General features: G+C 37.7%; 1 protein-coding gene across 5 annotated transcripts in view; it reads left to right on the forward strand.

Moving 5' to 3' along the window:
* The window catches only part of LOC127427377 (KAT8 regulatory NSL complex subunit 1-like), a 45,065-nt gene that overhangs the window by 19,861 nt on the left and 12,237 nt on the right, over positions 1-12,967 (forward strand). For 4 of the 5 annotated variants that reach the window (XM_051674958.1, XM_051674959.1, XM_051674962.1 and 1 more), the window contains exons 3-5: positions 8,191-8,332; positions 8,715-8,866; positions 9,413-9,548. In XM_051674958.1, the coding sequence (XP_051530918.1) occupies positions 8,191-8,332; positions 8,715-8,866; positions 9,413-9,548 (430 nt within the window). The remainder of the gene's footprint in view (positions 1-8,190; positions 8,333-8,714; positions 8,867-9,412; positions 9,549-12,967) is intronic. The other variant, XM_051674960.1, reaches the window with a different exon arrangement.

The following is a 12,967-nucleotide window of genomic DNA, read 5'->3' on the forward strand; positions in this document are numbered from 1 at the left end:
AAAAATCCTTGGATGGAAACATAGTTAGTGACACACAATAGACTTCAACCATTGAGACACAAACCTCAATAATGGTGACAATCAATCAGCAAACCTCATTAAGTTAAAAGATGAGCTCCTAACTTCACCACACAACAATTAACTAATGGTAGCAACAAAAAACAACAAAAACAGCATGAATAAAGTTGGCAAACACCACATAATATATTCATGTTGCTGGGAACTCGCAAATCAGCAACATTGTTCAATATGAAATTGTTTGTTCAGACAACTCTGTTAGGCTAGTTAGGACAATATTTGGGGGAATATTGTTGGTCTAACGTATTTTTATGTAGGTGCGAAGTCATTCACATTTCATAGTATCGATGAATAAAAAAATAAAAAAAAAACAAGCTGCAGCGGGATAAAATGCAATTACATTTTTTACAGTGTATCTGTGAAAAAATCGGGAATTGGTTCATTGGACTCCATCATGAAACTGATTTCTATGTAAATTGTTCTACTCGTGTTTAATGAATAAGGCCCATTTTTTTAATTTAGTGTCTGTTTCATAGATTTAAACATAGTTCTGCAATCATGGGCTGCATGTGCACAGAGCTAGTAAAGGGATGGTATTATCTGCTGGACTGTGTCCATGAAATCTCACACATCCAGAGATGATGGCTGTTTTCTCAATGTTTGTGTGAGTGAAAGAGAAGGTAATAAGGAAGTGCCTTTTTTGCCTGATAAGGATGAGCATCAGTATATTGTGTATCGTATGGGAAATCGGAGCCATATTCAGCCACTTAATCATGAACTGTATGGCATTCGTTTTTGTTAAAAAGTTTAATCATTCGTAATATCCCTATATCTGGCTTTGTGCTTCCAGATGTTTGGAAATTTGAACCACCAAAAATACTCGCCATTTTCTCAGCAGAATCAAACTAAGGATACTGGTCACGGAAACTGCGTAGTTAGAAGCGTTTACATTTTATTGTTCTGTTTGTCTCCTCCCGTCACTTCTTTCTCCTTCATTCTAGATCCGTTCTTCACCGTCATCCTCCCGCTTTATTTCTCCTCTCGTTCCTGCTGTCTGAGCCAAGCCCACTTGTTACATAACCCTTTCCTCTCTCACTTTCTCATGCTGTCTGTTTCTGTCTTTTCCTCTTTCATTCCTCCACCCCTTCTCCACTGTCTTTCCCCCATAATTCCTCAGCATTTCTCTGCCAAGTCTATCCACCTCACATTCTTCTGTTTCTCCCGCTCTCTTTCTCTCATTCCATCTGTTCTATTCTTGCTCTCACCCTTGCTCGCTCTTTCACATAATGACTCATGCATTACAGCTGTTTTTGACCCTCATAGACTGCACGCCCTCCTCCTGTGTTTGCTCAGATTCGTTCTGATTCCTGTCTCTCCCTTTCGGTCTACAAACATCGGCTTACAGCTCTGTTCCGAAACCTAGTGAGCTGCCTACCTAGGCAGCATTTTAAGGCATCATGGGAGCACTTATGACGCAAAGACTTTTCTAAAAGGTTGGCATCATAATTAAACCATCTTTTGGTAGAATTTTAAAGGGGGAACTCACGTATCCTTCGTGGATATGGCCAAACCGAATGGATACAGGGCCTTCGGTATGGTACACGCAGTCACACGAATGATTACATTCCTTAGCAACCAATATAAAAACAACATATAATGAACAACACAAACTGCGTAGAACTAAAATGAAAAAAGATTGCGGAGCAACACGGGACCACACGGAACCAAAACTTAACAACAGAGCGCCAGATGGTACACTAGAAACTGCAGATCAGATAAATGCATGTGAAGTTTATACTAGCTAGCTCGCTATTTTTCCCAACTGTAATGGAACTAAACAAAATACAAATATGTCGGACTTAAATAAGCCAGAGATTGAAGATCCACCGCCGTCTCTAAAATCTGTTGTTTGGGAGAATTTTGGTTTCGCAGTAAACTACAGTAATACTGGGCAACGAGTAGTGAACAGGACGAAGGCTGTGTGTCAGCTATGTTTCCCCGTAGTCGGGTATGTCTCACGAAGCACACCTAATATGATGACTCATTTGCGGCGACATCATCCACATGTGTCATTGAGCTTACTGGAGCAAAGCATAAACAACCTGTGCAAGTTAGTCACGACCTTGGCGTTCAAGCAGCCTCCTGCTGCAAGCTCAGACAAGGTTAAAGCGATAACAAATGGCATAGGAGTATTTATTGCTGCTGATATGCGACCATACTCAGTCATCAAGAACACAGGATTTAAGCATCTGCTTAACGTGCTTGAGCCCCGTTATAAAGTTCCTACAAGAACACATTTCAGCAATTCTGTAGTGTCCGCTCTATATAAACAAGCACACGCTGTAATTGTCCAGCAGGGGACATTGTCAATGAAAACAGATCCGCCCTCTCCCGTGGATATTCTGATTTTGCTGGAAAAAAAAAAAACTTGAATTGAGTGATAAGTACAAGTGGTGAGCTGAAAGGCAGAATACACAGAAATCTGCCCTGCTAATGTCTTCATTTTGTTACAGTTATTATAATTGCACTTTTTTTTACTTTTATTATTGTTTCTATACAATGTGCATATAAGAGGCTCTTAAGTTTTGTATTGTAATTTTGTTGAAGAAATAGTACAATCATGTATAAATGAGCCTTCACAATAAGAATTGTTGCCCATCAGCCACTGTGTTTTCAAAATAAATAATTTAAAGAAAGATTCTTTGTTTTCCCTGCTGTACCGAAACCATACCGAACCATGACCCCAAAACCGAGGTACTTTCCGAACCGTGAATTTTGTGAACCATTGCAGCCCTATCCGATACCAATATCCCAAGTATTAGAAAAACATCTGCTGATAGTTTAGTGGTTCTGCTTTTTTATGCTACCATGTTTCAAATCACAGATAATTAATTACACAACTTCGAAAGAAATGTAAATAAAAACTATATTGTCTTTCTCTACATGTTTTCCATGTTTCAGAGAAACTGGTTTTAGTTATAAACAAAACACTGAAACAAAAAGCACATTATTAACTCATTAACATTCTTAATTCACATTAACTGAATTCTGAATAGCCTCTAGTTAGGCTCACATTGAATAGGTAAGATTTTTATTTTTTAAACTAAATTCTGAATGATAAAACTTGTCCCTTATTTTAACTAAAGCAAGCTCTACTTAAGCTTTAACAAACTCATCATATTCTTTCCGTTTCGAGCTTTAAAGGAATTGTACACCCAAAAATAATAATTCTCTCATCATGTATTCACCCTCATACTGTCTCAAACTCGAACGACTGTCTTTCTTCTGCGCAGTACAAATGAAGATATTTTGAGGCGATATGTGTTTTGTCCATACAATGCAAGTCAATGGGGTCCAACATTTTCAAGCTTAAAAAAAAAAAAAAGAGAGAGAGGGACATAAAGGAAGTATAAAGATAATCCAAACAACTTGAGTGGTTTAATTCATGTCTCCTGAAGCGATACAATCACTTTTGGGTGAGAAATAGACCAGAATGTGACTCCAAAATGGCACAGAGCATGCTTAATGCCTCCTGCACACTACACAACTTTCAAAGGCGTCGGATTGTGGTATCGTTCATATTACGAATCGGTGACAGGGTTGAACACATTACAAAACATTTCACTATTGACGAATCCCCGACCACTCTGCCTGGACTCCAAATTATGTTTCACAACAGAGTACATGCGAGAAGTGATACGAGATACGAAAACAAATGCATGGTCATATGTTATGCATTTCAGAATATGATGTGTATGTTTTTAATCACCTGAAGGCATCATATATTTTATTGGTTACAATATGAAAAAGTATCTCCTACTGAAAAATCTACCAGTTTGATTACCTGACTGTCCAAGAGAATTGGCAATTTCTCTTCAACTCTTCTCTTTCTCCACCCCAGGTTGTGGTACAGTTCAGAGGAAACATCAAATAGGCACTGGTGCTCCTGCCAATGTTCCACTAATGTTTCCTCCATTTCTTCAGTCCAATGAGACTTTCTTGATACCGCAGCCATGCTAGTTGATGTTCTGTTGTAGGTACATCAGGACTCCTCCCACTGAAACTTCCCGTGTCCCGTTTCTTGCTCTCTCATTGGCTGTAGTTCAATGCTGCAGTTATATTCAGTCAAAACACATTTCACATTGCGCGATTTGGAATCGCAGACAGGTCCAGATATTTAACATGCTAGATATCTCGCTGACATCGGCGACGCATCAGCACTTCTCTCAGATCACGTCTTTGATAATTCAAAAAACGGGCGTGAGCTCTGATTTGCCTATGATTTCGGGCTTTTGTCGGCGATCTCCACAAAACTGTCGGTGAGTGAAAATTGGACCTAAAATCATGTAGTGTAAGCTCGCCATTAAGCACAAGGAAGTGTAATCGAGCTTCAAATCACAATCGCCAAGGAGAGGTAGTTCCGCTTCAAAAAATTCGAGCAGTGCAAAGCTTACAAATTGCAACTCTGATGTCATTGTCACCCAATTAAAAGTAATTCACACACAAGAGACCATTTCTTTTACACAGCACGAGTTGTAGGCTAATTGTCTGATGCTTTGTCCACCCCTTTTGACAGGAAATAATCTCTCCTGATTATCTGTGGTTTTTACACGATCGGGCGATGTCCGATAATGGTGCAAATAATTGCTTTTATCTGCTGATACCAATGTTTGGCCGATACATTGGTGCATTTCTTGTGAAAATATTTGCCAATTATGGTGGAGAGAAACACAGATTTTAAACCGTATCGATAAAATAAATTCAATTTTAACATTGGAGTATTTTACCCAATATTTGTGTGTACTAAGCTCTGCATTTTTATAATTATTAAGAGTGTTGTGTCATTAGCTTTTGGAAACATTTTGGAAACTATTGTGAGTCGAGTCTCCCTTGTGCTTCACGCTAATAGGGCTATTTTGTAGGCTGCACGTTCTACACGGAGTTGCAGCCTTTGTAGTGCATTTCAAATCGGCCACTAATGAGGTTCTGTTTCAGTTAGGGTGCTGTATATTTAGGCAGAAGACCGCAAGACAACTCACTAGGTTTTGGAACAGAGCCACAGTCTCAATCCAAAACATTGATCCCTCTCTTTTTGTAACTGCTTTCATTTACTCTTTAACCTCAAATACTTGTAACCCTGGCTCTGTATAAGTGAAAAATGACAGGCATGGCTCCATATTAAACACTGTGATATGCCAGCATGTCAGTTGGCTTGTTTATCGGTGTTTGGTTTGTGTGAAGAATGGCCAATCAGCCTCTCTGTCCCACAGTCTGAAACCCAAGAACAAAGGCAGCAGAACATTCATGATAAATGACTCTGTCTTTGTACTCTGTCCATAAGCCAAACATGATTTATGAAACACAATTACGAGATGATTCACTTCACAGCAGGCAGCGTAAGGGACGACTCCTTTGTTGTTCTATCTCCCATTATCCAAACCGTAGACGGATATACACCGATCTGGATGAACGATGACAAAAATGCTTCAGATCCTCATGCTACAATTAATTAGCATGAATAAATTGGTCAGTTTGTGTGGGGCGGGGCTCAGCGTCATCCTCTTTTGGCAATGCGCTTTTAACGATACTATCCCTGCAAGGTCTCGATCGGTAAAACCTTACAGGGTGATCGCCTATGACTGAAATATTGAATATAATATATAGGATATGAAATATTGATTTGTTAAAATTATTTTATTATCTAAGTAACACAAGAGACATGAAACTATAAATCAGTTGCCTGGTACAATGGTCAGTTATACAGTTTAGCGGTCATTATTTAAACATATTTGACCTTAGAATGCAGCAATTGACCGATAAGAATCAAGTATTCCAGAAAGCTGTGTGTAATAAGTGTTGATAATTCCATATTTGTTGAAGGTTCATAGGGCTTCAATGTGCAGATGTAAATTTCCCCTCCAAGTTCCACGTGGGTGAATCCGACCTCTGCTGCGAGTGAGGGCGTGCTCAGTGTATGCTGTGGGAATGTGCTGAGAGGATGTTTGTCATGTTAGCAGGTGGTGTGCTTTTGTGGAGTGGTGAACAGCTCACGCTACAAGAATATGTTTAACATAAACCCCAAAGAACCAACATGAACAGCCAATTTTTTTGTCTGAAGTCACAACACTACATTGCTTGAGAACATTTAAAAACCTCATGAAAGCCCTATGAGTTTTATGGCTTTAATTTAGTCCATGTCTGCTAGCTTTGAGGCCACCTATATGCTAGTGTGCAAAATAGCATGGGAAATTTACTGTAATTCTCTTCCTGGAGATTGGGACAGAAATTTTTATGACTCATCTAGTACTATACAATTGCTGTATAAACTAAGGCTTTAGAGCACAACAGCGCCTGCCCACTTTTCATCATTTCATCCCCTTTCAAACATTTCTGTGCTACTAGTGGCACCAAACGGAATTACAAAAATAAAGTATGTTTTCAAACAACCTTTGCCAATACCCCTTAGACTCATCCTTTCGCACTCTCTGATTCCCTGTGAACAAATAGGCAATACTTAATAAAAGGTGATAAACGTTTAACGTCGTATTAAACAAGACCACTATAACAAACACACCGAACAGAAAGCATTATAGAAGAATCGGTTCGTCCGATAACATCGCCATGTTGAAGGGGCTGTGTGTGGGGATGTAACACAAGAGGTAGGATTTGTCTACTGGTAACTAGTAAGTTTCCATAGGAAATATTTCAACACAGAAAACTATGCTTGACGAAATAAATAAATACCCATACTTATGAACTTTTTAAAAAGGCAGGAGAAAATGCTTCTCATATCTTTTGTTGCTGAAGTCACTGACAGCATATCCAATCAAACTCTTGTATTTCGCTTACAATGTATAAGACAATACGACCCAGACTACATTTAAGGGATATAGTTCACCCAAAAATGAAAATTCTCTCATCATTTACTCACCCTCATGCCATCCCAGATGTGTATGACTTTTATTTCTTCAGCAAAACACAAACAAGATTTGTAGAAAAATATTTCAGCTCTGTAGGTCCATACAATGCAAGTGAATGGTGACCAGAACTTTGAAGCTCCAAAAGCACATAAAAGAACAGAAGTAATCCATATGACTGTAGTGGTTAAATCCATTTCTTCAGAAGCGATATAATAGGCGTGGATGAGAAACCGATACAAATTTAAGTCCCTTTTTTACTCTAAATCTCCACTTTCACTTTTACATCTGAAAGTCACTTGTGGTGCCTATTTAGTTTCACTTCCACATTAGAAAATGACTTAAATATTGTTCTGTTTCTCACCCACACCTACTATATCGCTTCTGAAGATAAGGATATAAACACTGGAGTTTACTGGATTACTTTGTTATGCTGCTTTTATGTGATTTTTGGAGCTACAAAGGTCTGATCACCATTCACTTGCAATGTATGGACCTACAGAGCAGAAATATTCTTCTAAAAATCTTAGTTTTTGTTCTGGTGAAGAAAGTAGGTCATACACATCTGGGATGGCATGAGGGTGAGTAAATTATGAATTTTCATTTTTGGGTGAACTATCGCTTTAAATTCTGGTTAACTTGCACTGTGATTAAACATGGTTTTATGTTTGTGCAGTGAATTATTGGCTGCTGAAAGCATGAAAACTGTGATTTAGAAAGCAAACACTCAAACTATAAAGATTTAAACTGTTGTTTATGCATGCACAAAATTGTCTATTTTCCCATTCAGCCTATTTTATGTGAATAAATGTTTTAATATTTATGAGCCCATAAAGATCATGGTAACAAAGACTTTAAAATGGTTTGATTTTAAGGACACTGTTGTTAACTTTTATACAATAAACAGTTTTAGTATAAATTGATGTCCAATGTAAAATATGGATTCTGAAGCAAAACCAGTTGAGAATCACTGCTACATGACTAACTGTTGCTGTCCACTTCTTTACTAAATCAGGGTCTAACAGCGCCCTCTGTGTGTTATGCATCGTCATCACAATAGAAAGGGAATTCTGGAAGATTCACAGAGTACAAGCCAGCGGGTTTCCTGTTTGTTTTTGCTGTCATAACAGTCAGTTTCTGCTTGTTTCATAGTGCCTCTGCAGAGGGAAATGCACTATCTGAGCTAATCATTAGCTAAACAACTAAATGTCTTTCTTTAGCATGTCTAATCAGATTGTTGACTTTGCTGTCTCAGATGGAGAAGAGCAGAGGCGCGGTTTGCACAGGAGAGAGCCTCAGTCATTGGTCACTGGGCATGGCTACAGACTCAGATATCAGATCTGGAGTATCGCATCCGACAGCAGGTCGACATCTACCGCCAACTCCGTGCCGGCAAGGTCAGCAGACGCTCTACATTTACTGTGTGTGTGTGTGTGTGTGTGTGTGAAAAAGGGTGAGAAACTCTGTTTGTGTTAAAGGAAAAAAACAGCTGAGATAAGCATCCAGGGACAGGGAATTTGGGGAATTGCCTTGTGCTTGAAGGTTATTATTTTAGTGGAAGTAACTGTGAAATTTTCTAAAAAGTTTTTATATTCCTCACACTTCAGTACAACTTATTCTTAAGAATCTGAAAGAAGTAAATGATTTTGATTTTAGTATGTTACGCACTTTTTTCAACGGCTGTTTATGATAAGTCCTAAAGCATTATTATGCGAATTAATGCTTTATAATTTATGATTTTTTAATTCATGCTTATGTCTGCATGGGTGCTCTCTGCAGGGTCCTGTGGAGCTTGGAGACTCCTCCCCTTCCTGCCAGAGAACAATTAACATGGAGACTAAAGAGGATGTCCTGACCACTCCGATATCCCAGAATTCCACAGGATCCCAGGCTCATTTGACAGACAGATTGGAGAACGGCATCTCCATTAGGTTTGTACAACACACACGTAAATCATTTTAATATTTATGATTAGACTTTATAATTATATTATCATTATCAAACATTATTAGTAAGGCATAATATACAGTCAGTCAGTCATTTTCGTAAAAAATTCAGAGTAGATGGAGGGGTCTTGTATCCTGAAGAGTAACTACTCTAATTATCCAGCTGATTACATAGTTACTTACCAAATAGTAATCAACATAATGGCACACATACTGTTGATTGAGCTTAACTTGTACTGAACCCGAATTATTTCTTTAAATTATTATGTGAGAAGAAAGAGACTATGCTATGTAGGAAATTGGTTGCCAGTAACCATCAACAGATCATTTGTTAATGCACATTCAGATAGTTAGAAATATTGTTATATATGTCGTTACATTAGAATGTACATGAACTACTGATCTTTTAAGCAGTATATGTTAATGACTTCTAAATGAAAGTTTTTAAAAGGTGTCATAGTTTAGTTAATAGATTCATTAGCTTAGCTAAATCTGGATTTTTTATATTGTTTGCACTGTTTCTCATTTCAGTAGCATCGCAGAAATGTCACACACATGCTCTTCAAGTCCAGACAACAGTTTTACAGCTGCACGAACACGCCCGCTGGTCAGCTGCAGCAGACGTCGTCTTATCCACCCTAACACTTTCCACAATCTCAACGGCAAGGTGTGTTTATGTGAAATTTGTTTGCATGCCGTAGAGCTGGGCGATGCATCGAATATTCACGATATTACCACGATGATTTTGCTAGCGATACAAAATTAAGCAATATGGTGAATATCGCAATGATTGTAGTGTGCTTTTCATTTGGCTACTACGTTTCCTAAAGAGTGCATCATTAGACTCATTTTATGATCCTTCAGTGCTGCACAGTTATTAAATAACATCAACATCTCAGTACTGTCATATGTGTGATTATTAAACCACAAAAGGCTGCGATTTAATTCAGTGAATACACGGTCTGTTTGAACTGGTGATGCTCCATTCTGTGTCCGCGTGCGGGGATCATGGTACGCGTCTCAGAGTAGTTCGCGTGCATTGTGAAAGCAAAGTACTGCAGGCACACGTTCACGCAATTCCAATAATTTGTAACCACTACAAGTTATCATACAAATCAAAAAAATGGGTATCACAGAAAAGAAAGTGTGACACGGTTTCAGCAGATTTGTAATGAGCAATATTGCGAACTGTCAAATCCACATTGCACTTCCTGTCTTCTGTCAAAATAAAAGCTCCAGGTGTAAATTCAACAAAAATATAAAGTAAATACAACAAAGATATAATACTATTGAACGAAATAATTATAACCCTTATAATAATAATAATAATTCATTATTTTATTGTATCATAATAAAATTCAACAGGGCTCCCTGTTCACTGTACTCACCCTGTTCATTCACAATTTTTTTTTTTAGTAAAAATGTAAGTAAATAATGTTTTTTATTACTGTGTTGTTGTATTTTTGCATCTAAATGAAATGATTAAAAAAAATGTTTGAAAAACATGCTTTCAGTTTAGATTTTTATTTCCTGTATTAAATATTTTGAGAACACTTGGCTACAATAGCTGTTTGGTTGAAATTATAGTTCCTAATTTTAAAAAAAAGAACACTTTTAATGCCATTTTAGAACAAATGCTTAATTATCAAGATATGTATCGAATATTGTCAATAAGCTGAAAAGTATTGAGATATAATTTCTGCAGCCATATTGCCTAGAGTGCTGTGGTGTCACACCCACTGTGAATATGTCAGGAATAATGCACAGTCAGTCAGTCATTATTGAAGAATAAGCCCTGACAAGGGTGATCACGACCTTGACACAAAGTGGAGGGGTTTTATGTCATCCTAAAGGGGTTTGTTATGCAATCCAGATAGGATGATCACAAAGTGGTCTTTATTTTGCGATAATGACCATTTTCAGGGTCCCCACGCATCCTGGACAACCTGGAATTTTGCAATGCAGTTTCCAGTCATGGAAAAGTCATGGATAATTAGAAAAATACCTATATATCCTGGAAAATAATTATTTGTCCTGGAAAATATTTCAGTATAATGAAATGGTTTGACTGTGTTGTTAGCTAGGTTTCAGTTACACGTACGAAAGCATGGTAACAATCGGGAGTCAAATACACATTCGTATCGTTTTGTCACTGCCGGCGGCTGCGCATTGTGAAACATCATCAAAGGTTAAGGATGCTTACACCCTCGTGCTTGGAAATCACGGTCCGAGGCAGATCGCTTGATTGGTTACTGCTTCAACCAACTGCGTGCTTGGCTACAGCAGTGCGTGCACAGTGAGAAGCGGCACTCGTGAAACTTCTCATTCATAAACAAACTGAGTCACCTGGTACATTTACCGACCGACTGAATGAGAGGGGCATGCTGTTCGTTTACTTCAGCATCGGCAAGTGAGTCTAAAGGGCGGAAAAGATATTAATGTGTAAAAGTGACTGATGTTTATACACGTTGAGGGGCTTTCACATGACTCGCGTCAGCGCTGCCGAATTCTATCACGTGCGGTATTGTGTATGAGATGACAGAGACAGAGAGCACTCTGAAGTGCACAACACATACAGTCTATGTATTCATTTAATTAAATCACAGCTTTACGGGGATTAATAATCACACTGGGCCATGGAGCAAACTGCTTATCTGGAGTTAAGAAACTACCATCAAAAACACACAGAAATGGCAAAATAAAAGCTTGAGTTAAATGGATGCATGTGTTTTTGCTTAAATATTACACTTGTTTGGCGCATAAAATGTCGTGGAAATGTCTTGGAAATTTGTGCCTTGAAAAGAGTGGGAACCCTGGTTTGACTTCAAGGTGAACTCAGTAAATTTTTGAAGTATGTCGAAGTGACTTACAGTGACACTTTGTGGCCTGGAAGCTGCATCATTCAAACAGTAGTTTTCAGTTACAGATGCCATTGTAGAAATTCACTATGCACAGTAAACCAGGATTAATTTAATCCATGAATGAATGTCTGCAATAACAGGGCAGTTACTGAGATTAAGCGAGTAGTATTCAGGTGGTCATGTGATCCTGACATGGTAGCCCCCATGAGGGCGCCCCTGCCCCATGTAGAATAAAAGAGCTTTTATTAAGTTACTGATATAACTGAACTCTTCATCTCACATGAGTGGTGATGATTTCATACATATGTTTCAATATTACTATTAATTTCTTTAGAAGTAAAACTGAATGCACCCTTCACTACTAATACATAAATGGATGTGAAACATTGATTTGAGTTTAAATCATTTGATTATGTGAGAAGAAAGAGACCACAAAGTGATACTAGACACAAGATAGCGCAGTGTATTAGATTGGTTGCCAAGGACAACAGTTGAATATACAGTTTAAAGGAATGTTCTGGGTTCAACACAAGTTAAGCTCAATCGACAGCATTTGTGGCATAATGTTGGTACCACAAAAATTATTTCGACACGTCCCTCCTTTTCTTAAAAAAAAAAAAAAAAAAAAAAAGCAAAAATCGAGATTACAGTGAGGCACTTACAATGGAAGTGAATGGGGCCAAATTTTGGAGGGTTTAAAGGCAGAAATTTGAAACTTATAATTTTATAAAAGCACATACATTAATTCTTCTGTTAAAACTTGTGTATTATTTGAGCTGTAACGTTGTTTAAATCATAATTTTTACAGTCATTTAAGTGTTTTAGGGTTTGTTGACATGACATCATCATGGCAATGAAGTTGTAAAATTTACTAAAACTTTACACAGAAAGGTTAAGTGATCTTATCACACTAAAATCATGTTAACACACATATTGTTTATGTCTTGTGGCTATACTTTTGAATAGTGTGAGTATTTTAATGTTCCAAAATTGGCCCCCATTCACTTCCTTTTTAAGTGCCTCACTGTAACCCAGATATTTACCTTTTTTTAAAGAAAAGTATTAATCAGTATTATGGCAGAAATGCCATAGATTGAGCTTAACTTGTATTGAACCTGGAATATTTCTTTTAAGGGTCATTATACAAAAATATTTCACCTCAGTATTAGTGGTCGACCGATGATGTTTTTAATGACCAATGCAATATCTGCAGAGCGGTGGTAAA

This window comes from Myxocyprinus asiaticus, chromosome 36 (assembly GCF_019703515.2).
Source record: "Myxocyprinus asiaticus isolate MX2 ecotype Aquarium Trade chromosome 36, UBuf_Myxa_2, whole genome shotgun sequence".
NCBI lineage: Eukaryota > Metazoa > Chordata > Actinopteri > Cypriniformes > Catostomidae > Myxocyprinus > Myxocyprinus asiaticus.